Source organism: Phytophthora infestans, genomic scaffold (assembly GCF_000142945.1).
Source record: "Phytophthora infestans T30-4 supercont1.5 genomic scaffold, whole genome shotgun sequence".
NCBI classification, from domain to species: domain Eukaryota; phylum Oomycota; class Peronosporomycetes; order Peronosporales; family Peronosporaceae; genus Phytophthora; species Phytophthora infestans.
The window spans coordinates 2,599,739-2,624,675 of record NW_003303754.1 but is presented as its reverse complement, the minus strand read 5'-3'; the positions used below and the strand labels follow the sequence as shown (position 1 = coordinate 2,624,675).

Below are 24,937 nucleotides of genomic sequence, written 5' to 3'. Positions count from 1 at the left end.
CTGTTCACATGAAAGATGTGTTTGCCACACCAAACAAATGTCGCACCACAAATACAAACAGTACTTTTTTTAATTAGGTACATCCCTTCGTCTCTATGCTGAAGAGCTCGCAAATTGCACTGCGGCACCGATAGGCACTTGAGAGCAATTTGGAGGGACTGTTCTTCTTATCTCTACCGAGGGATTGGTGGGTGTCTATCGTGAAACATACCAACCGGTACCAGCGTCAACATAATTTCTAGGCTACTAAATATATTACGACTCGCTAGCGCTGTCTAAAACTCAAAATTTCCAGTGTACAACCTGAAGACGCATCAGCAGATGCGGTAGGGACTCAATGCATTTAAGCCCATCACGCCGCACAAGACTGTCAATTTTATCGGTCTGTTTTGCGCAAGAACATTGTGCTCACACACAGAGAAGTTAGCCAAACACTGGGCAGTAGCTGTTCAAGGTGTTGTTCCAAAGGGTGTTTTTGATAGATATCTGTCACGAAAACGATTTGACAAGATCGTGTGGTTTTCCCACTTCAGCGATAACACCGCAGCCAATGCAACGAAATTCAAGACCTAGAAAAGCAAGCCCATGGCAGACACCATCCATACTACGTTAAGCTGGGGATGACCGTCGGAAAGCGGATCGCATTCGATGAAGGGATGATCCCTATGAGAAGTGAGTACAATTCAATGCGCCAGTATTTGCGACGCAAGCTACATCCCTGGCTACTGCTTCAGGTACGAGCTCAACGTATTGTATTATATAGGATAATATCTTACCATTGTGCACGATGGGCGGAAAGGGATAGCGCCCATCTAAACCAGGGTAACCAAAAATGATACGTGTGTTCACTATGGTACAGCGCCCAATGGACGGCTCTATCGGACTCAATTGTGGGCAGTACGGCGGAGGGAAAATTAACGAGCTTCACACTGATACATTACATCCTGCAGCTCTGGATATGCTTGTAGTTTGGCATTATCCATAATGATAATGGAACGCGGAAGCGACCACGGATTAGGGCGAGGGATGAATGCTTCACAAAAGGATCATGGAACTTCTCTCTCGTAAACGCCCCCTCAGTCGATGCCCAGGCATAAAGCCGTGCGCATCAAGTGTCGCCAAATACGATAGTCTTTTGCCTCGGCACAATGGAAGCTTGACCACTGCACGAGTGTTCTGCTTGGACCAACCACTTTGGCGCTCAGCGCGGTGGCCAACCTTTTGCTGTTTCGTCCAGAAAAATTGGCGGCTCAGTAAATGAGAAAATAAGAAGCGCTTTCGAGCGGTAAGTTTCAATTGCAGGAGGTACAGTCTGTCGATCTGTCTTGGGCAGCACCTTTCGACAAAGATTGAGGTCAGAGTTCAGAGCTCCGCATATTGTAGCGGTCGAAACTGTTGCAATTGCTGGTAATTTTTTATCACAAACTCGCGAAGCTCTTTAATGTGGAACATCGAGTGTGCTTCAGCGTAACCTTTCATAGCAGCTAAAGCTGCTGGAAGGCAGCATGTGTAGGTCTGATAAGGCTGATTCTCACTGACAATTTACCATCGGCGAAGTGCTCGCTGCTTCGGGTCGAATAACTCGTACACTCACGCACTAGAGACGTCGTAGACATGGATAAGAGCTACGGCTAGCAACCGAAAGGCGTCGCTGTAGGTCAAAGTGATGCATCAAATGTTGACTAAAACTGAATATTTAATTTGCTCCTGGATGAGCACAAGCCACTTGGTTTTGCCACCGGAAAGCGGCAATTATGGCGGTCGCGCTGTAAAACAGAGGCGCATTTAATGCACAGTCCATATCTGTGTATCATTTCGAGCTTAACATGTTTGTAAATCAAAGCTATATGCTATATCGGGATCGGATGCCTCCTCTTTGCCAAAATTGATGAAAACCACAATAAATATATGTCATGTATCTTTTAGCGCTCTGTAAAAGCGTGTGTGCCTCAAAGATTTTTATGACATATTCAAATGTGGTATGCTAGCTTAGTTTTAAACGATTCATGCGAAGAATGTTATATATACACTTGCACTAAAAAATCCTTTGGGCCAGCAAACCGACATTGGTAGCTTAGTTGATTTTTTTGGAACATTTCAGTAGTTCACTGGATTTTATATCCAGCATTTTAGGAGGCGAGTCATTCTTACCAAAACCTACTCTAACTGCTTTTACTCAGATACCAAACTAACGGTTTTAGTACAAAAACTAAACAAATTTTCTTCAACAATTGATACGCCTATTATACAAGATCTACGTTGGATTGCCGTACCCCATATAGTGGGTTTGCACTTGAGTATACTGTAAAGTTCGGCAATAAGGAACGTATGAGGTCTAAATTTCTTGTAGAGTTTGTACAGAATCAATTGAAAAGTACCGTTTTCTGGCACTTTGAGTGTGCTAAGCTCCTTGTCGCTTTGGAAATAGCACAGCTTACGTTTTGTCCTACACAGCGAGACGGATGACTCATGGCATCCGCCACACCCCGAGGCACGCAGCTAGATTTCCTTCGAGTTATGGCTCTGTTATGCAGACGCATCGATTCTGGAGCAAATGGCATGTGCCTAAGATGGCAGTGGTAATTGCTTAATATTGCGGGCTAGCCTGCTAGCAACGCATGGTCAATCAAGTCGTGCTTGTGTTTCAGACTTTCTATGAGACGTGTGAGTGTGGGGTTGCAGCATCGCTCCAAGATGAACTGGTAACTGCAGTGCTTGCAAACGGGACAACGAGGGCGGTTCGTCACAAACCTCGCGAACAGAAGAAGAAAGGTGACTAGTCGACACATGAGCTGTATGTTGAAGAATGAAGGTCCGGCCGGGAATCCAGACCAGAGATGAGAGACACCGAGCAACGGCGATCGCCTACGGTAGAAATCAGTTAGTTAGTAGCCATAAAGCCATAAATCACTCTCTCTTTTGCATAGTTACCCATAAGTGCGCGAAGTGCAGCGTGACTGAGAAGAACACGCGTCAACAGGTTTTGAGGCCAAGATGCAAAAAGCCACTGATAAGGACACCAGTGACGCCGGCCAAGCGCCGCCTCCAGTGGCTCCCGTTGCCGGTCGCGAAAGGATCGGTATGGCTAACGTCACTGAAGAGCACAGCACCGGGCTCTGGAGCGAGTTCCTACACCGCAAGTTAAAGGGATCGGTTATATACAAAGCCTGACTGACATGTGTGTCTACTACAGGCGACACGGACGCGAAGTGTTGGTAGTCGGCGTATATGTTGATGAGAGTCTGGTGACAGGAACGGGACAGGAGGCCGTGGACGCGCTCTTTGTGGAACTTGCCGACTTATCCATCATGAATTAGGAAGAGGCCAGGAAGTTTCTCGGGATGAGAGTCGTGTACGATGAGTCGTATGGATACGATCTTGACCAAGAAATCACGATCACAGAGATGCTGAATGAGTTCGGTATGGGTATGGCGCGAATCCCGATTGGACTAGGATGGAGTGATGGATGCGACACCGAACTAGAAAGGTTGCCAATCTCCGGTGAGACCGCAGTTGCGACAATGTAAAAGTTCCAGTCGTTGGTGGGCAGCCTGCTCTGGGTAGCTCGTTGCACAAGGCCAGATATAGCTTTTGCTGTTCACAAGGCGTCGCGGCGGACGCATGAACCCACGATCACGGACTGGGAAGTTGGCGAAGCGAGTACTGCGGTATCTCGCTGGGACGAAGCAGCTGAGGCTTGCGAAGAAAGGAGACAGAGGGCGGACGGAGCCACTGGGAGTCGTGGGCAATAGTGACGCGGACTTCGTGGCTGATAAGGGCGACGCGAAGTCGGTCACGGGTGGGCTCGTCACAGTAGACGGGATGCCCATAAGCTGGGTTTGCAGTAAGCAGACGGGTGTGTCTTAGTCGACGATGAAGGCGGAGTAAACCCGCAGCGTCGGTCATGGCGCAAGAGCTACTAGGCGTAAGAGAACTGCTCAAGGGGCTGGAGATCGCGTTCGTGGAGCCGATGCCGTTACGAGTAGATAACCAGGCTGCGCTGAAGCAGCTAGGAGGTGAGGGTGCTTCATCAAAAGCAAAACCTGTGGACGTACGGATCAAGTTCGTTGGACATTTCACCAAGGAAGGCGTACTGGGACCGGAATATTGGGAGAGCAAAAGGAACGCTATCGGACATCGTAACGAAGGCGCTGCCGGCTCCGAGACTTGATGAGCTGCGAGCTCAAGTGGGATTGCATTGAGAATTGAGAGCACCTCGCCAGTATGCAGTGTCGGCGAGGAGGAGTGCTGGAAGATGATGCGCTTTCGCGGGATCACTCTGGACGAGGGAACGACGGGCAGCTGCTACTGCCGGTGGTTTGTGACGGGAGCGTGATACGTATGGAGTGGGGAACGTGAGGCTGCGAGACCACCACGTGGGAGACAGTAATGATAGGAAGGATAGGAAGAGTAAGACCGAATTCCACTCTCCCTTTTGCGCTGCACACGAAGGCGCTGACCCGAGGGTCGAGCACTTCGAACATGGCCGTCGTGACAGACGTTGATGTGCGCTGGACTGCCTGCTGAAGGCAACGTTAGCTGCTTGACATCGTGCAACGGCCCCCGATTATTGCATGCGATAGTTAAGGTATGGACACCTTACATGTCCAGTTTGCTGATGCCGGTCAAGGCTGTGTATCGAGCGGATGAAAGCGACGAAGTCCTCACGCTTGTCGATCAACGACATCCGCTGTCGTCAATCAAGCCTAGTGCATGCTCAAGGCAAAGGTCTCTGCAGTGGCTCACGAATTCAGTAGTCTCTACGAACTTGCTGCTGAAATGGCGAACAAGAGCGCCTGCAGCTACACTGATGTGGCGGAACAAGCACACCCGCAGTCGAGCAATTTGAACAGAAAAACCCGAGTCTATTATCGTTTCAAAGGTCAAAGCTCCTTGAATGCAGTCTTGCTTGGCACAGCTAAGTTGGCAGCACACTACATTTGGGCATGCACCTGTCTTACGGAAGGATCAGCAGCCCTCATCAAACTTTATATTCATGAAAAAGAACGAGGCGGAGCGCTGCGAAATATTTTTGGAAAGGTGATTTATTTTCCGAGCGGAGATAGTATTTAAAAAAGCTCGGCCCCATGTCTCCAGTACACATGTATAACTCAGGAGCGGGTCAGGCCGTAGTGGGACTGGAAGATTTAGAAATACCGTATCCGATCGAGCATCACCTCTTAGATACTACCCCGAAAAAACTGTTTGTGCAAAAACAAAGGCTCGAAGTACAATACATTGTAAGTCTACTACTAGTTTTTTTCTGCTCTTCCTTCTTCTTAGAACTCGAACACTTCGCTGTGCACGTCGAAACGCACCTTTATCTCCCACGAGAGCGACAAACTCTTGTTGATCACGTCGTTTACCATGCTTCGAGGACCGCAAACTAGCACCGCTACACGCTTCTTGCCATTCTGCTTGGCTTGCTCGCCAATTGCACGTAGCGTAGTCGTAATATCCGGACGAACACCATAGCGGAGACTACTCTCCAGATGACGATCCAAGTCAGCAGCCTCGACGTCTCGCTCCGAGCGCGATAAATAAACCTCTCTACAGAAGACACCGTCACGGTTGCCTACGATCCCATGCGGGAAGTAATTTTCACCCCGGTAGTCTCCAAAGCCATTAGCCTCGTCAACGACAAGACCCTGGACCATCTCTAGGTCTCGAACGGACCAGACGAACTGGACGCGTTCAACGTTCGAGCGACCTTCGTGGTGAACCTCGTAGTGCAGCCAGTTGACGATTGAACGCATGGGGGTCACACCAATGCCACCGAAGAACAGCGCAAAGTGCGAGTACGTAGTAGGCGTCTTGATGTCAATCGAGCCGCTCCCGTACGGACCATCGACCAGAATATCGAACGGGGAAGTCACTTGCGAGGCAGCAACAAGTGCCTGTAGCTTGTTCGTCCAGTCCCCAAGTGCCTTGATGTACAACGTCACCATCGACTCATGAGGAGACGAAGCGATTGTGAACGGATGCCACTCTAGACTCGAAATAGTCGGGACACACAGGAAGACTTACTGCCCCGCTTGGTAGATGAAGCTCTCTCCGGTATCTTTCCGGACTCGCGGGAACTGGATCCGGACGACGTTACCAGGTAGCGTCGAGATGGAGACTTGGTCGCGTGCGATAACGCCCATGCTCTTGTCTGTAGAATCTTGCGGTGACGATTGCTTACCGCAAACGATAGAGCCGTGTGCGTAAACACGAGGACGGTACGCGTGACGGAATACCATGTCGATACCCCAAGGAACGACACCGATGAGAGCAGTCGAAGCTCCGTGCATGACTGCAAACACTAATACGACAATGAAGAGGATCCAGTGAGTGCGTAAGAAGAACTCGAAGAAGCGACGACGCACGAAGCCCAAGGAGAACACGAACATAAGCACCATAGCACCGAACGCTACAGTTCCAGTGAAGACCATGTCTCCTTCTCCAGAGATCTCTCCCTTGTCGTATGCGAGGATATACGCAAGACCGTGAAGACCCGACAAGATGATGGTCACGAACGCGGCAAGCTTGTGGTAGAACAGTACGCGTTCGTACGAGATACCGGTCAGTGCCAGAAGAACCGAGTTGTTACGGACGGTAAGGATGAACACAACTAAGAGGCCATACGTTGGGGGGTTGCCACTGCTTTCCACCTTCGCGGTCTTTGGCCTGGATTGCAGTGGTGACGAGGAAGACGATACAGATCGGGAGAGTGATCAAGAGATCGCCGAGCTTGACGTCAAACAGCGACGTCAAGAGCGGCAACGGCACGGAGAACAAGTTGCGTGTTAGTTGCCAACGCAGCACCAGCCACGCACGAGCGAGTTTCCGAAGTGGAGACGGAAGACACGACTCTTTTGACGGAGGCGGAACGGACTGTAAGTCGCTGATGAAGTCGGTCGAACGCGCCGAAGTGGGCTCCCACATGTCTTGAGAGTGCTGTTTCCCGTTAATCGGGAGACTTGGCTGCGTGTTCAAGTGCTTGCCACGCTCCATCATGGTATAGTCGGCCTTAGGCGTTTTAGGCGAGTTGGGCGAGGTCATCGTGGAGAAGTCAAGTGTCAGACACGATGACTTTTTGAAAATGAGACCTGAAAGTGAAGAGCAGAATGGATCCAAACCTGTATCAACATCGTAGGTGCTCCTGTGTCAAGAAGCACGTTTACGTTTGTCCATGTGGTGTATCAATACTGTAGTGCATAATATGGATACGAGTCTCACGCACATGAGTGAACATGGCAAAGCGATACAGGACTGTAGAGATGCATCACGCTTGCTTCCTGTTGGATCGAGCACATATGTACCGGTATCTGAAGCCATCCAGCCATGCGAAGCTTCGATGATTACACTTGATCAGCACCAGCGCTACGCCAAATCGAAGCCGAATTTAAGGGTAAACTTGGAAACTTGCAGAAGTCCGAAAAGTGGTGCTCTGCTCGATTAACACGATGTCGCAGATTCGATTGTTATCCATACCGATGAATGGAACTGAAACGAAGACAAGGAGTCAAACGCTCGTTGAGCGTGGGTGGAGTGACGGCCACGATGGTCAGAGCGGGACGTCCACGGAAATCCACCGCTAGCTATATTTTGCCTTTTACAGCATGATGCTCGCACTTATGGTGCAAGCAGTAAATGGAAGACCCCCCCCCAGGCTTCGTATTGCATCGCAATTACATAACTTCTGTTTGTATCAAATAATTATTGGATTTTTTTCGAGCTGGAAGTAAGAAATCTTACAAAAATGATCGATAGTGCAGTACTGAAAAGCAGAAAGTAATTGAATGTATTGACTAACTCTACTCTTCAAAGTCAAAGCCTTTTAGCATTTGTTCACGCTCAGTCTCGATAATAGACTCGACCAGCATCGAGAACGCCTTGTCATTGAGTTCAAGCTCCGGCAAGGCATTCATACAGGAAGTGTCAACCAGCTCTGGATCGCCGTTGTTAGCGATAAACGACGTCACGATCCTCGGCCCACATAGCGTCTCGTCATCTGAAGTTGTCGCTGTTAGGCCGCACACATGAGCTCCAAACTCGAGCTCCACCATCATCTTTCGACTCGTTTCGGGATCGCTTAAAGCTGCCGATTCGTATTGATGACGACCAAACTCCATTGGCGTCTGGAAGTCCAGTCCCCCATTGATCACTAGCAGAGTGGTATTAGGCGGTACGGAGGCGGTAATGTTCGAATACTCGTCTACAGGGTACACGAAGTTCTGAGTAAAGTCGGAGGTATTACTTCCAAAGTCGAGGGCAATTTGGCTACACGCTGGGTCTCGACTACTAGCTGACATCGTCGGGCTTAGATTGCCCGAGAGAAGGCAGTACTGAGCTAACGCTACCGATCCGATTGAGAAGATCCCGTCCATGTATAGTTTTTCCAGCTCTGCTTCTGTTGGAGAGGGGTTGGCCCAGAGCTCCGAGTAGGAAATTAAGAGATACACCAGCTGATCAATGGACCCAGTTACCGATGAGTCAAGGCTTGACTTGATTAGCGATGTAGGGTGTACCGGTGTCTTCATAACGGGTGAGGCCGCTGTTCCTACTTGCTGAAGTATCAGATCCAACAAAGGGCCAAGTGACAATTCCAGTTCCTTCTGGTCTTTTTTGCTGCATCGATGCATCCGTCCTAAAATTGACGGAATTAGTGTGCGAGCGGAGAAATCTCGAACGAGCAGTCCCAGTATTGGCCGCAGAATTTGAGATGGCGTGTCAACACCCGTGAGTAGCATCAACTGCAAGGCGCAGTCGTTCATGGCTTCATCAATGTCATTGTAAATGTCTAGTACAGCACTCAAGACATCACCTTTATCGCCAAGATTTAGCTGAAGAGGACACGTTTCCTGTTGCTTTAAGCAGAGTTCGAAAAATCTCTCTGTCGGTGCCAGAATATTCCGATCCCAGTGCGAGAAGAACAATCTAGTGTCAGGAGTAGACCCAGCTTCAGACACCACACCGTCGAGAATGTAGCCCTTCACTTGAGATGGAGCCAAGTGCATCACTCGCTCCACTAAGTACGTGCCATAACTGGTGCCGTAAAGATAAACATCCCCCACTCCAGAACTTTCCGTATCATTCTCGAGCACATCCAAAAGATAAACTAAATCCCGAGCAGCAGAAGTGACCGAAAAGGCTTCAGTGTGGTTGTCGATCTGGTGCAAAATATCTTTCACACAGTATGGAAGTTCTTGTAAAACCAACTGCGCTCCCCCCGGACTCCCTTCTGCTGTCGCTTGGGCTGCCATACAGTCCAGAAACGAACTTCGTCCGGTTCCTCGATGATCCATCGTGTACACGTCAATTGAACTCTTGGATAAAAAATAAATCTCCAACATCGCCATCTCCACTGCATAATATACAGAATTTAAAGAACTGAATTTTTTCTTGAAAAATATACTTTTTGTACGTACAATCAGCTGAAGATGCCCCGGGTCCGCCAGCCAAGAACCACACGCTTTTCTGTGTGCTTCCTTTTTGTGGTGGCGTTGATGACGCGAGTTTCCGCTTGACAAAGAGTTCAATTGTCTTGGAGCTGTTGCAGGTTCCGGAATGACACAATGGCGCTCCCACTGTGGCGCACTCGAAGCTGATGTCGTTGAGAAGTGGCTGAGAAGACTCGTCGGTCAGAGTACAAGGATACCAGCCATTGATATCGATGGAGAAGGCAACAGCGCGTGCATAGATGGCAAGGAATACGAAAAACGTAAAAAGTCGCAACATGACTCGAGAAGATCGCAAAATGATCCAAAGCGTCGAGCTGATAATTTCGTCCAGGGTGGACCACATACATATCTTGCTGAAAAAAGTGCGATTATTAATTAATTACATGTACTTGAAGTACCAAATTTCAATGCTTTAATCTGCCACTCTTCGACTGGAGACGCATGCGGCAATTTATGGTCTTTGTGTGTAGCGCATGATTATTTTGCTCGCTTGTGATGCTCGAGGATCTTGTTTCTCAAGTACTGGGACGTTTCTACTGTCGGTGGGTGCATAAAGGTAGGACATTATGAACATGAGGGTAAATATGGCCTTCTGTTTGGATTTTACACTAATTGTAATAAAGAGATGAGGACTCTAGATTATGAGGAAGGGGTGAACATGTACGATTAATGCACTGATAATGTATTTTTGAAATATTCGAGCTGCAGATTTTTATTTTTGATAATAGAGATTTGCTTATTACCGCAGATCCAGCAAATTTGATCACCGTAATGGCTCTCTTGTCATTGGATTACAGTACTTTACATAAAATACCTGAAAGAGTTGGGAAAAACAACAACGGACGGTTAACAATTGCTTAAAACTAAAGTGATGAAAACCCCGCTAAACTGATACTCTTTCCATGGCAACTGGTAGTTCAATTTCAGCGATCTGTTTGTACCCATTCTGACGTCGCAGGCAGTCTGTGATGATCAGTTTCCAGCCAACTGACAGCAACGCCGTCAGCATGCCACCAGCGACCGATCCAACGACAAAGACAAATACCGGAGAGAGACTTCCCACTTCATTTGCCTGTTGCATTTGGCTAGTGGCAGCAAGGAATTGCAGCTGATCGTTCGTCTTCTCCAAGTTGTCGCCTCCCTTGAAATAATTAACTCTGCCGACAGCAACAGCAGGTTCTTGTGTCTGGGAGAGCGCAGCCTCTACCATAGAACGCGCTGGTAGATCCTTAGTACGCATGACGTTGCGGTCGTCAAGTAGTGGCACTGTCGAGTCCAAGAACCAAATACCGTATGAAACGGGAATTAATCTCCGCGCGTGAGGATCTGCCCAATCCAGCATGTCCAAACTCACGCGACGTAGTAGCTGGTTGGCTGTAGAGCGGACATACAGCATACGTCGTTTGTGGTCTCGCACAATCGACCACTGTGTAGCTTCCCCCATGGGGGGACGTACTACGGTGTTTAGTAAATGTAGAGCATCCGACACTACGCGCTGTTCCTCGGTGGCATCAACGTATGAAGCGTGCACCGACGGTGCGCTGTAGCCCTCGCTAATCTTTTTATTCAGCACGGAAAGCCTCACAAACCTCTCCGTCGATCCGTATCCTCCAGGTAGGAGGTTTTCTGTGTTGACAGTTCCCGTAGTTTCGCCGAAATGTTGGTTTAGCAATCTAAGTTGCTCTTCAAGTGGAGGGTCGTTGGTAAGAACACCATTTGGGTTATCATGGAAAATGGGGTCTCCTTGCAAGAACTCAATTACCAAATTGTTGCCGTTGCGATCGTGGATACTGACATGAAGTGGCGCCGAATGAGCGCTGCCGTCTTGTGGAACAGACACGTGAAGAAGCTGTTGCGCTACTTCGCCATTGATTCCAGCGAGTTGCACCTTTTTGAGACCAATTTTTACTTCGTCCACGGTGGCAAAGTTGCCCAAAATATACGAACAAATCGAAGTGACGACTGGTTTGGTCTTGTTGAAGTTGCCGACTCCATTTTCAAGATTTGGGTACTCAGTTGCATCCAGATACAGCCACGCCGCTGAGAGTCCGGCCTCATTCATTCCGTCAGCTGCCACATTCACGCCATACACATTTGCCGCCACGAAGCCCAATTTATTCTGCCACTCCAAATCTGGGCAATCAGGGCACCCAGAAACAGGCAACTCTTGGAAATGGGTATTCCTTGGGATCACCTCAAGTGCAGAGTCCAAATCCGCCTCAAAGTCCATCGAACGGCCACTGATGACGCTTCGCGGAGACGCTGCAGGCGATAGCAGGAAGTCTGAGCAGCCATTTGCTCGAGAGAATAGCTGCAGCGCGAGAACGGCCACGGGCACGAGTCTTCGCGATGACATGGGCTAGCGGAGCTCTTGGGTTGTGGGGTGCGATGCGATTGGCTAAATGAAGCTTGCTTTGATTGGGCGAGAGCGCGTGCATTTGCAGGAGAAAGTGGATACATTCGTGTTTTAAACGCCAATTTCGTGTTAGAAACGCTTCAAAGATGCACTTCAATCTGGGCAACCAATCAAATGCGATCAGTAACTTTAATCTGCACTGCAAGGCTAGTCGAACTGATTGTGGGGCAACTCTCTACACTTGCCTTCGACAATGTCAATGAGCACCCGGAGTATGTTGCGCAGCTTCCAAATGGAGACAATGCTAAAGGAGTAGCGGCACTGAGAGGCGTGACGTCGATGGCGGTGGAGTCGCATGAATTTGGCGAAAACTTTGAGGACATTGTGGACTAAGGATCTTTGCGAGACCGCTTTAGATGGTGACGGACAAATGGAGGGCAAAGGCTACAAATGCTCGTTCGACTGAAGGGATATTTCATCTTAGTGATGCAAGTCAAACGAATCACTTTGTGGACCAAGGGGGGGGGGGTCGTTGCTAGAAATGCCCTCAGAGTCGCCAAGTAGAAACGTGTTCTTCTGGGGCCTTTTGTAGCCATCGACAAGTTCAATTACCACGATTAACAAACTCAAATGGTCCGAGGCAAGTGCATCAGTTCTTTAGAAAACGCTTGGACGCATCTCTTCCAAGCGGATCCCACTACTTCTACTCTCTTGGATGCCACATATCAAGCGCCAAAGCGCAGCGCAGAGCGATGCATCACTGTTGGAAACGTTTTTTTATGAAGGGTATCTAAATACTCCGCTGACATGTTAGTCGTTTTGCTATTAGACACTACCTATTAATAATAGTTCGTTCACCACTACCGGTACACATGTTCGTATGGTACATGTACTTAGAATGCAACTTCCATAATGACTTGTCTTCTGGTATGGGGATCTCCATGCCATTCTTCATCGCCACCAGAACTCTGTGAGTTTACTCCTTGTTTTTCCAGTAAATATAAGCTCTTACATGTATTTAATACTGCTGCTATTGAAGTAAGTGCTTAAAATCACGACAACAACGAAATAGAGCGACTCAAGCATGTCTTGTTAGCTGTAAGCTACCGCTAAGTTCTTCTTAAGCGCTTCACACTGCTTCATTTTCTCAGTTATCTAAGCAGCGATCCCTACCAAAAGTGTCAACAAACCGGCCACAGCGACACCAGCAACGCCGTTTAAAGCAGCTGGCGCCGTTGAAGTCGAGGTACTGGAGCCGTCAGCGCTACTGCTCGTACTCGTGCTGCCTTCCTGGGAGCTGCTGGTGGCCGCAACCGAGCACTCATAGGCCGGCCACGTGGTGTTGTCCGACGTGCTTGCGTCGTCTCCAGGATTCGACACGCCACTTGTCCACAGCGGGTCTTTAGCCGACTCCGACGTCCACTCACAGCACGGATCTCCCAGCTCTTCGCCATTCGTCTGGCCATCGCGATCGGAGTCGGTCTGGCAAAGTTCCCTGGTCCACGTGTGGCCTGCATCGAAGAACGCTCTGCCAAACGCGTTCCTTATCCCGCCGCCGTTCACGTCGGTGTGTCCAATCGCTTTGACACCTTCGACGTTGCGGCCGTTAGGAACCTTGGTAGCATACGCCTCGTGGCTGGCTACAGGGGCGATGGGTACCGCTGATACAAGTAACACCACCGGAATTGCCAGCGATAATTGCACCATTTTCTTGCAGTTGCTGAAGACTGAAGGGTTTTACTTGTGAAAATCGGAAGTGAACTAAAATTATAATCGTCGAGTTGTGAGAAATTTATTTTGAAAGTCGCAAACTGACGACGCCATCAAAAGTTTTTTATCGAAAGAAAACGGATGTTGCCAAATTGGAAATGCCAAAATGGACGTCGTTTATTTCCTCTTTCCGACATTTACAGCAAGAGCAATGTAGCCAATGACCCGGAATCCGACGCTTAATGCTAAGAGCAGCATTAAGTCCGACACCACGGATCTGTTGGAGATGCCTTTGTTCGCGAGCACTTCGAGCCCCGTGGTGGCAGCACAGGTCGCTCCCGTTGCGACGTCGTCGCACGAGATCTCGTCAACTCGTCGCCAGAAAACCCGCATGAGGCCGTAGAACCCATACCGGAAAGGTGTAATGTACTGAACCCAGCGAAGAACCCCAGGCACGTCACTCGGGTCGATGAAGAGACCACCAAGTAACAGCAGAGGCATTAACACGATGTTGCCAGCGAGGGGGGCGATGTCAATACGCCGACAGACGCAAGAAATGCAGTATCCGAATGCCACACACGAGCTGTGCAACAGAATCAGAACGAGTTGCATCTGAATGTACATACTGAAGTCGTGGCCAATTCCCACTAAGAAGTACAGCGGCAACAAGCTGATAATCGGGAGAATGACTTGCTGAGGCAACTCACACAAGTTTTTGGCGGCGTACCAGGATGCAACAGAGTACAGGCCGATGTCGTACTCACGATAAACGATAGGAAGCTCCATGGGCACAGACATGATGGCTGGCATGGAAGCTCCGTATACTTGCTCCGTTACAATGTAGAAGAAGGCGCCGGAGAAATTCGATACCCCTTGTTGGTCCAAAGTCAACTGGAAAAAGATAATACCAACCAGTAGAGTCGTCACCAGAGTCTGGACGCTCTGCAGTCTCAATGCTGTCTTATCACGTAGTAGTCTGAGCGCGTTTCGCGTCGCTAAAACGCGAATTTGGCCCCCGACTGACGCTCTTGAGTCTGCAAAACCCAGTGTTTCGTAAAATGTAGCCATCTCTTTCGATCCGATATCCTGTGGGTACACGACTTCAATTGCTTCGCTGCGTTGTTGCGCGTGGGTCTTCCACGCTTCTTTCAACGCACCTACCCGTTCGACACCAGCCTGATCCGAATCAGCATCGACTACGACGATCTTCTCTATGAAATAGTCCGCCGGGTTCATAAACATCGGACATTCATAGCCACAACCAGCAAAATAGTCCACCACCTTTGTTGCTTTCCCCTGATAAATTGTTGCACCGTCCGCCAATAGCTCCAATCGATCAAACAGCGCAAATACTTCCGACGACGGTTGGTGAATTGTTGCCACTACGGTGCGCCCCTCGTGCACTGCAAGTCTTCGCAACTGTTGCACCACCGATTTTGCCATGAAACTATCTAGTCCTGACGTCGGTTCGTCGGCAAATAACACAGATGGGTTCGTCAACAATTCTGTGGCCAGCGCCAATCTTTTCCTCTCGCCACCGGAAATACCTCGTTGCATCCAGCCGCCAATTAGCGTGTCTTTGCTCTTGGACAAGCCAAACTCCTCCAGTAGCGTGTCCACTCGTCCGAGGTACTGTTGGCGACTGAAAGCCCCACTCATTCTCAGTCTCGCCTGGAGGATCAAGTGCTCTCTAACTGTCAGGGTGGCATGGAATAAATCCTCCTGCATCACGTACGCGGCAAAGCGTTTGAGTTTTTTACTCCATAACTTTCCGTTCACGGTAACTTGGCCATTGACGGCATTGTTGCGTCCGGAAATACAGTCGAGCAGCGAGCTCTTTCCAGCTCCTGAAGGACCCATGACCACCAAAAGTTCACCTGGTTGAGCCACGCCGCTCATGGATTCGAGAATTGTTTTCTGCTCCAGTTGCTTGGTCTGTGCGTTTTGCAAGTTTACTTGCAGTTGCAGCGATTGCCATTCGAGTGTCAGTCGAGGAGCTGGTATATCAGTTTTGACAGAACCTTCGCTTGGACAATTCTTTGGAGTTGATACGCCGATGTAAGGCTGTGGAGAGGCTGGAGTGGGTGACGCAGCACTGTTGCTACTTCGGAGACGAAGTGATGGCATTGCGGAAATACACTTGATGTGTCGCTTGTGGAGAATTTGCAGGTGAAGAGATACCAAAGTTGATCAATTTGTCAAGAAGAGACCGTTTCAAAAGCACCTTGATGGACGCAAGCTTGGTCTCTCTTATCTGTTATCCCAACGACCAGCTAAATGGGCGCTAAGTGGACGATTAGGAATGTAGCGGGGTTGGCTATGAAAGCACGGAGCACTGCTCCAAGCAGTGGCCGGAGGAGACACAGAAGAGCGTCGACTGTGTTGGAGTCGTGGTGTCGTTCCTGTTGAAAATGATATATTCGGTATATCAACTTTGTAAGCTCCTTTACAAACCGATAGAATGAACAAATCGTGTTTAGCAGTACAGTACCTTAGGGCAAAGCCCCACATGACCTTCGACCAGTTTGACAGGAAAGACGGGCCATGGAAGAGTCAAACGTGTAGCCTCCAAGTTTCGTGACCTCAACGGGCTTTTTTTCTATTTCGGATGCTGCATTTATCGATAGGTTTCGAATGATGAAGGAAGCTCTGCGTTGTTAGCCGTAGTAGAACTACGACTTGCGGCGATGTTTGCTAAAAGACTGGCGTGAAGTGGGCACAGTATTGGACGAGAAGGTGAACCAAAATTCGAGCAGAAATTAGAACCTCGATACCTGAAAATTCTGGATCTGTTACCGAAAGGGTTAAATCAGGAATCGTTCGACCTTGTACGACTCTGTGGAGTTCAGCAGCGACAAAATCCCAGTGCAGCTTATCTGAAAGCACCGTAGATGATCGTACGTCAAGCTTTAGACAAGAGGGAGACGTGGGATGTCCAGGTTCTTGTGCTTGTCTACCTATTATCAAATGACGAAAAAAAAGCAGGAGACTTGATAACCCAGCTGAATGCTGTTATGCGAGCTGAGCAGATAATTAACGAGGACTGGCGACTGTACAATTTAAAGAATAGGAAGCATAAAGTTGCGTATGGCTCCATTCGATGCACATTTGTTCTAGAACCGAACTGCGTTTCAAATTTCAAATTGCTTCTTTGCACTTGCGATTCTATCGTCATTTTTTCCTCGCGGGCTCATAAACAACAATTCTTCTCGATGTTCGGACTTCACTACCGCTAAAAAGCTCTCCATGTCTGTAGTGGACATTTTGTGAAACCCACTAAGCTTCAACGTTTCGATAGATGAGCTAGTATGTGCTCTCGCGCTGAAAAGAAAGCGTACGCTATCCATTTCCACCAATGCTGCGTGTCCACCTTATTCGGATCCATGTTGAAGCCTCGGTAGTGGATTGACACACAACCATCGCCGAGCACAGAGCTTCAAAGCCAAGTCTACGCAGAGTAGACCCGCAGTACACTGTCAGCGACTTAATTGGATCTTCTCTCGAATCCCGGTGCTCGAAGTAGTACACTGTGTTCGTTTGCTAGTGTTGAGGTGGGGCAAACAGACACTTTACAATCTCACCCAGGACCAATTTTGACACACGCGTCTGCAGCAATGCCCCGAACGAAAATCCAGACCTGACGCCTGAATTCGACTGAATCTAACGTTACGTTGCATCAGCTTGAACATCACCGCCGCGAACTCGCTCGAAATCTGGAATTCCGTAAATTCCGCAACCACATTAAAACTGAGAAACTGTGGGATCAAGTCCCTGGCGATAGAATTTTACGCCCACCCAACACCTGATTCAACGGATTTGTCTACGTTTATCTACGTAAAAGGCTGTGAGTTGACCAGAGCGGTCTGGCGATCGTGGGCCCAATGCTGTGGGCGAAACGTTTAAGTCACGTCCAATTTTTCAAGAGTTGATGCTGTGCGGTCGTCTAGCTGATGTGAAACTTGACATTAGAGAGTATCGTGTGTGCAAGAAGCCAATCCTAAAACTGAATTGCCAATAGGAAATTCTCAGAACTCTTTTAAAAAATATCAGTGACGCAACCAATCCTCTGGCGAACAAGCGTGGTCGCCGTCCGGATGGAATTTTGTGCCATAAGGGGAAAGTATGGGACAACGCGACCATCAATCAATGGGTGGTCCCGTACAATCCGTTCCTGTCGCAGAAATACAACTGCCACATCAACGTCGAGGTTTGTGCCACGAACAAGGCCATCAAGTACATCTACAAGTACGTCTACAAGGGCTCGGACATGACGACAATCACGATTGAAGGCGAAGAAATTCGGGCGAACGAAATTCTTCAGTATCACCTTGGGAGGTATATTTCTCCGGTAGAAGCTTGCATGCGGCTATTCATGCATCCAACACAAGGATCAACACATTCTGTCGTGACGCTACCTATTCACTTGGAAAGGATGAGCATGGTTGCTTATCGCGACCAAGCGACGACCCCCCAGCTTCACAACTTGATTAACCGCGGGGACAGATCAATGCTGACGGAGTTTTTCAAGCTGTGCGCGCGTAACCCAGAAGCTACGGTCAATCTACTGTACAAGGATGTACCGCGGAAATACAGGTGGACAGAGCACAAGACGTGGGAACCGTATAAGAAGTACGTTGCTTCTCTGGGACGCTTGGTACACGTATCTCCGCAGGACCCGGAACGCTTCTACTCACGACTTCTCCTGTGTAACCGACGCTCGCCTAAGTCGTTTGCGGATCTTCGAACGGTTGATGGTACGGAACATCCTACATATCAGCAAGCAGCTTTGGCGCTTGGATATTTGGAAAATGACGACGAGTGGATACATTACTTACGCGAAGCCGCCGAGGTCAAGATGCCGTACCAGCTACGCCAACTCTTCGGCATCATTTTGGTTTACTCCATGCCTGGTAATGCCAAAGATCTATGGGACAGGTTCAAAAAGGATATGTCAGAGGATTATGCACGAAGCATTGAGGTAAGAGACGCAGACCTGCATAATGTACGCGAAGAGCAGGTGCGTCTTCGAATGGCAGAGTACAAGGCGTTAAAGAATTTGGCTGATTACTTGGCTTCAAACCAAAAGTCTCTCGACATGTACGGCCTTCCTCTGCTAGCCGATTACGACGATGTATCTGCTCAAGTGAACGACCCGAACACAGCGTCTGTTGATGTTGTCCAGCAAGAGATTGACGCGTACCCCCAAAAGGAACTGGAGCATGTTGCGGAGCAGGCAGACCACTTGAACAGCAACTAGAGGGATATTTTTGACCAAGTTATTGCTGCTGTGAGCAGACCGGTTGGAGGGTAGAAGCTTTTCTTTTTGGATGGTCCAGGTGGAACAGGAAAGTCATTTCTACTCGAGCAAATACTCGCTCACGTTCGGATGAAACGTAAGGTTGCCATCGCGGTTGCATCGAGTGGGATTGCAGCCACCATGTTAACCGGAGGTCATACCGCGCATTCGACGTTCCGGATTCCCCTCAAACTAACAGAGACGTCGACGTGCAGCCTTTCATGGCAGAGCCAAAAAGCCGAATTGATTCGTAGCGCGAGTTTGATCATTTGGGACGAAGCGCCGATGATAAATCGAGCTTGCTTTGAGGCTGTTGACAGGTCGCTTCGGGATATTATGAAGAACGAGCTGGAGCCGTTCGGCGGAAAGGTAATGGTGTTCAGCGGTGATCACCGCCAGATCCTACCTGTACTGAAGGATGCTACGCGTGCGGAGACGATTCAAGCTTGCTTCAAGTCTTCGCCCCTATGGGAGCATTTGCGTCAAGTGCGGCTGACCGAGAACATGCGTGTCCGCACCGCCCCAGACGCGGCCAGTGCGGCTGAGTTAGCGGAATTCTCTGAATTTTTACTTCGAATTGGAGAAGGTCGTTATCCAGTCAATCATGAGATCGGTGATGGCGATATATGCCTCCCACGCGACATGTGTATCATTCCAGAACGATGGGTGCAAGAAATGACCTCTGATGAAGAAGACGCGGATATGGAGCCTCCACCAAGTTTCAGGTTACTCCCTCCGGCGGACGAGGAGCACGAGCGAGACTTGGACGAAGTTGAAGAAGACCGACGAGTCCGCAACGTCAACGCACTCATAGATGCGGTGTACCCGGGCGTCGATACTGAGAATTTACCCGATGAATACTTCGTTGAGCGAGCCATACTAGCCCCCACAAATGCAAGTGCTCGGCGTATCAACGACATGGTTGCGGAACGGCTGTCGGGTGAAACGAAGGAGTATCTCTCGGTGGACAGCCTTGAAGGGGTCGCGGATGCAAATATGTTTGAGCAGGAGTCCTTAAACTCTCTTAACTTCTCCGGTATCCCTCCGCACAGGATTGTTCTGAAGGTTGGAACACCTATCATCAAGATTAGAAATCTGAATAGCGACGCAGGACTTTGCAACGGAACGCGGCTTCGGGTTGTGTCACTGCGCTAGAGAAGCATCGAGGCCAGCATTATGTCCGGGCCGTTCAAGGGTAAGAAGGTGTTCATTCCTCGGATCGTCTTTTATAGTGAGGACGATGACAAGGAGTTCCCGTTCAAACTCAAGCGTAAGCAGTTCCCCGTGGTTCCAGCGTTCGCCATGACTATCAACAAGGCCCAAGGACAATCGATCCACCACGTGGGTATATACCTGGAATCACCGGTCTTCGCACATGGGCAGCTTTATGTGGCGTTGTCGAGAGTGACTTCGAGGAAGGCGATCAAGATTGCTGTAGATCCAGAGGCCATCGATGAGGACGGGAACGTACACACCAACAATATTGTGTACAGGGAGATCTTTGGAACGCGGACTTGGTAGGGCACGTAATACATATAATACATTTAGCTTTGATTTCATAATATTCTTTCATCCGCCGCAGCGCAGCGGAGGCGGACAGCCCACACTACACCAACCAACCATGCTCTAGCGTCCGCGGAGCGGGCGCCCAGACCGCTAGTTTCCCGCCACCTAAACTTGCAGCCTGTCCGTCTGTCAATAAGTCCGTCCGGTTCCTTTCTTGCTGCTTTTGCCTGCCTTTTCGCATGGCTACACTCGGGCCTATCTTATACAGTTTCTTCCCATCCTACCGACCGCGCCTACCTTTCTGACTTGACTTCACTATGCCTAAATTACAAATATGGCCAAAAAGCGGACACAATTAACTCGCGCCCTGATTGGGCAATACCTGCCGACCTGCGACACTGACTGGATCTGTCGCACGATCAGACCGTCTATCGCCCTCGCGATTGGACGTGATGTTAACATTTCTGCCGAGCACGAAATGCATCGATTGGTTGCAAACAGCTGCGCATACTTGATTATTGACATTTAGCTACGCAAAACCTGTCGTATAAAAAATAAAGTGGTTACTGCAAATCGGGCACAGTAACCACTTTATTTTTTAAGAGCTCTGCACACTAGAGATATTTATTATTATTAATGTAGACTTCACAGACCAGTATTTTGTAAGAGCTCTGGGATATTATTTTCCACACACTTTTCAAAGTAAAGACGATATTAATAGTATAAGCTTCACAGGCCGCATTTGCAAGAGCTCGGCGATGCTATTTTCCACACACTTTCTAAAGTAGAGACGATAGTATTTTTAATATTAAAGTAGGCTTCACAACCAGCGCTTTTTCTAGGGACTTTGCGAATATATATCTTTCTTACTTCACTTGGCACTCACCACTGCCACCGTGCAATGAAGGGGCGCGGCTGCACGCTCATTGCGCTATCTGCTCCCGTGCACCCCACCCGACGAATGCATGCGCGCACGATTTGTTTTGTCAGTTTATATTGCATGTAATGTATGTATTTGTTTGGAAAATTTGATATTATTATTAATATAGCAAAAAAATAGTAATATTATAAAACATTTTAATATTTTGCCTAATAATAAATACCAGCCTTATATTACCGTGCTATTGGCTAATATTTGGACGCAAGTAATTGGTTAAAACAATAAGTTTTGCTAACTTACTCACAGTTTGCAATATGGTGGGCCCTACGTGCAAGCAATGCGAGGCGAAGATTGACCAGCTTCTGCTAAACCCGCAGCGGTCTACGATGGACCCACTGGCGCGCTGCATCTGCTGTGGGAAGCTGCAGCAGGGTTACGCGCTCCGTACAATGAGCGGGCGGGACATCGTGCGGCGCTGTATTGCCTGCGAGAACGGCCCAAAAGCGGTTGAGTTCTGGGAGGAAAAGCCCCCACCACCTGATTCGACCAACGTGCGCCGCCAGGAAAGCCTGGCAAACGCCATGAAGGCGATAGACCCTGACTGGTACCCCAAGAGGAAAAAGAGGCGCAGCCGCTTTTGCAAGCTGACCGCCCGAAACGCCAAGTACATCGAGCAAAAGAAGCAGCAGAAGAACAAGTAATTGGTAAATATACCCTTTTAGGCCCCCATTTTCCTACCTATTTTTGTTTTTGGTATACTGGCTGACGGTGCGAGGCTTGGGGCCGCACATACGGTAAACTGACTATGGCGCTGGCAATAGTGTTGACGCACCTACAGAGGGTAGCGCGCTTCAAATAATAATTAGCGCATGGTGTCTACTGCGAACCCTTGCAAGCGACCGTCCCTATCTGCTTCCGCATAACAATATATCGAGAGTACACTCGCTCACTTGGATACATGCAAACCATGCTATCTGTGACATCAGCGCTCACAGCGTATGTTCCATTAATGTGCGCTCACAAATTGAAACTACAGCATCGAGTGAGCACTACACGCGACGATTAAGTTGCTGTCTACATAGATACGAGCACGTGTGCGGTAGCGCAAACAATACCGGTGGGTGTGGTAAGTCGAACTGTCTGTACGCAGTACTATACTTTAGTGTTCTGTCCATAATGGTCAAGATAAGAGCTCGGCTCAGTCGCGGACAGCTATAAGGTGTACCCGCCGCGCGCGTAGATACTGCGTTGAATACAGGTGACAGACGCGCGGCCAGCTTGCCAGTATCGCTGCAGTATGGCCTGTGCCCAGTAAGTGACCTGCTTGGTCATATAGACTGATACATCAGAAGCGTAAGCACAGTAAGCCAGCACGACGACGCAAATGTACCGTGAAAGCGACAGTGACCCTATGCATAGGTTTTGGCTATCCCGAGGGCATAGCATATATACCCATTTGCGACCTTGCGAAATGAGCTATGCACTGACACATCAAATAGGACGCCGAACTGAAAAGTAGACAGCGAAAGTACTTTATGTAACGTACACGGGCTACTATTCGATAAAAGTCTACGTATCACTACGATCTGATAATATGCATACAGCCAAGTGGCTTCGTTGGCTCGCCATACATATCGGAGCCAGTAAATGTCACTCGGAAAGGATATACAGATCTCTGATAATCATTAGCTATGCAAATAAATCGGTAAGTAAGTCAATGGCGTTCATCCTATCATAGAAGGGTTATGAGATTAAATTTATTATTAATTACAATCTAATTTATTGATACGAGTCAGCGAACATCACATACAGGCCCTTCACGGATATCATGATACTATGAAGAGCTCAGCGAGGCATATGGAGAGGCGAAATTGGTATATTCTGTGACCCTCGGCAGATACTAGCGGCTCTAAACAATAATATGCATGCAGAGACAGACAAAACTCGCTCTAACGGACGTCGCAATCAGCTATATGGTATATAATACCTCTCGGCTAGACAAATAGTGCACGTCACCCAATTCACCCGATGTCGTTGTATCCCAATGCACTTCGGTCGTCGTATTTACTAGCGCTAAACTTATCTGAGATCTCCTCACCGATTTATGCTGAGGTTTGGCGCACCAATAATACTGATCCACCTTCTAAATAACCGAAAGTAACTTTGCAATGAAGCGCACCTGAAAGTGTGGCATTTCAGGAGCGAAGCGCTCAGCCGAGAATTAAGACAAAATCTTTTACGGAAAGACAGTGTTCATCATGCAGATGACTTATAGCCCCGGTGGTAACGGCGAAGACTTCATCTTCGCAATAGTTTACTGTCACGTCTACCTGTACCATGATGCTCAACAATAGCCATCCATCACGCGGGTATCTATTTGTAACAGCCAGTCGTCACGCAGACCTTTTATAAGTGAGGCTGTCAAAAATGACTTCAAATAATACAAGAGGTGGGCTGACAGGAAATTGGTGATGTAGAACACGTAAACACTAAGGATATTGTGTACATCGTTTGTTGCAACGCAACATAACTTGAGCACAGTATATTTTATGTTCTAAATGAAGTTTTGCTTTGAGTAAGGGTTTCTGAGCCCACCGCAGCGCAGCGAGGTGGTCACCCTCTCTACACAATCAACCATACCCTAGCGTCCGCGGAGCGGGCGCCCAGAGCGCTAGTTTCCCGCCTCCTAAACTTGCAGCCTGTCCGTCTGTCAATAAGTCCGTCCGGTTCCTTTCTTGCTGCTTTTTCCTGCCTTTTCGCATGGCTACACTCGGCCTTTCCAATCGAGTTTTCTCCCATCCTACCGACCGCACCTATCTTTCTGACTCGACCTAACTATGCCAAAATTACAAATATATCCAAAAGCGTCGCACAATTAACTCGCGCCCTGATTGGGATATATTTTTCGACTCACTTTTCATTCAAAACACAAAATTGGATTTTGAGCGACGGCGCGGAGAGGACAAGGTGCGCTGGCTGTATAATAGCAGTATGGTAGTTTTAGATGTATATGCATGTATGTACGGGCGTGGGGCTCCTTGCCCTACTATATATTTAAGAGAGACCTCTCAGGATACAGTCTGAGGCTTGCCCCGAGTGAGCCCCGTGCCTGTACACTTAGATAGCATAGCGTCATAATAGACAGTTTAAGAGTATTTTCAGAACTGTGTGAGCCCCGGGAGGGGCTGGGTCGTTCTTGGACACCCTGTGCATACTACTGACATGACCTGAAGGGCTGGACGGTATCGAACATACATGGGCAACCACTCAACAGGGATGAGGCAACAGCTTTGACGTACCCAAGAGGCAACAGCCCGATGCGGCGTCTGAATTACCATGTACAGCTGCTTGGTCCACACCGGTGCAAGGTAATTTGGACCCGCGGAACGTGAGCTGAGGGCTGTAGCACGTCGGCCAAGGGGAGGGCCTAAGCAAAAGCTGACTGGACCAACAAGCCGCCTGGAGTGACGATACCCCTAAGTTGTTTGTAATCCGACGAGCCGGGATGGAAATGACAGTGGTGTGTTATATTTACAGAGGGCTTCTGGATAAGTACTGTAAAGGAAAGTTCGGGGTTCTATTCGAATACCACGCTGCTTAAGCTACCGTGTCCATGTTCTGGTCCTTATATTCATGAAAAAGCTGTAGAATAGTCCCCAGTGCACATAGACTTTCGAGTCTAACAGTCAATGTGATTTTGTTCTATCTAAATCAGGCGACAGCTCCAGCTCAGGATACCGAGG

The 24,937-nt window shown here is 48.7% G+C and overlaps 4 protein-coding genes across 4 annotated transcripts; all 4 read right to left on the bottom strand.

Moving 5' to 3' along the window:
• Positions 1 to 5,279: 5,279 nt before the first annotated feature.
• Positions 5,280 to 7,044, bottom strand: PITG_04264 (ferric reductase, putative; the record flags this gene model as incomplete). The annotated part of the gene is made up of 3 exons (XM_002905872.1): positions 5,280 to 6,022; positions 6,101 to 6,653; positions 6,697 to 7,044. 3 exons carry the CDS (start codon positions 7,042 to 7,044, stop codon positions 5,280 to 5,282), a joined length of 1,644 nt encoding a protein of 547 aa, XP_002905918.1.
• Positions 7,045 to 7,799: 755 nt separating this feature from the next.
• PITG_04263 (serine protease family S33, putative) lies at positions 7,800 to 9,723 on the bottom strand (the record flags this gene model as incomplete). The annotated part of the gene is made up of 2 exons (XM_002905871.1): positions 7,800 to 9,349; positions 9,414 to 9,723. The coding sequence occupies 2 exons, from the start codon at positions 9,721 to 9,723 to the stop codon at positions 7,800 to 7,802; spliced, it is 1,860 nt and encodes a 619-aa protein (XP_002905917.1).
• Positions 9,724 to 10,329: 606 nt separating this feature from the next.
• Positions 10,330 to 11,802, bottom strand: PITG_04262 (cysteine protease family C59, putative; the record flags this gene model as incomplete). Its single annotated transcript, XM_002905870.1, has 2 exons — positions 10,330 to 10,566; positions 10,618 to 11,802. The coding sequence occupies 2 exons, from the start codon at positions 11,800 to 11,802 to the stop codon at positions 10,330 to 10,332; spliced, it is 1,422 nt and encodes a 473-aa protein (XP_002905916.1).
• A 1,147-nt stretch (positions 11,803 to 12,949) lies between these two features.
• On the bottom strand, positions 12,950 to 15,639 carry PITG_04261 (ATP-binding Cassette (ABC) Superfamily; the record flags this gene model as incomplete). Its single annotated transcript, XM_002905869.1, has 4 exons — positions 12,950 to 12,957; positions 12,993 to 13,529; positions 14,139 to 15,154; positions 15,248 to 15,639. The coding sequence occupies 4 exons, from the start codon at positions 15,637 to 15,639 to the stop codon at positions 12,950 to 12,952; spliced, it is 1,953 nt and encodes a 650-aa protein (XP_002905915.1).
• Positions 15,640 to 24,937: the final 9,298 nt, after the last annotated feature.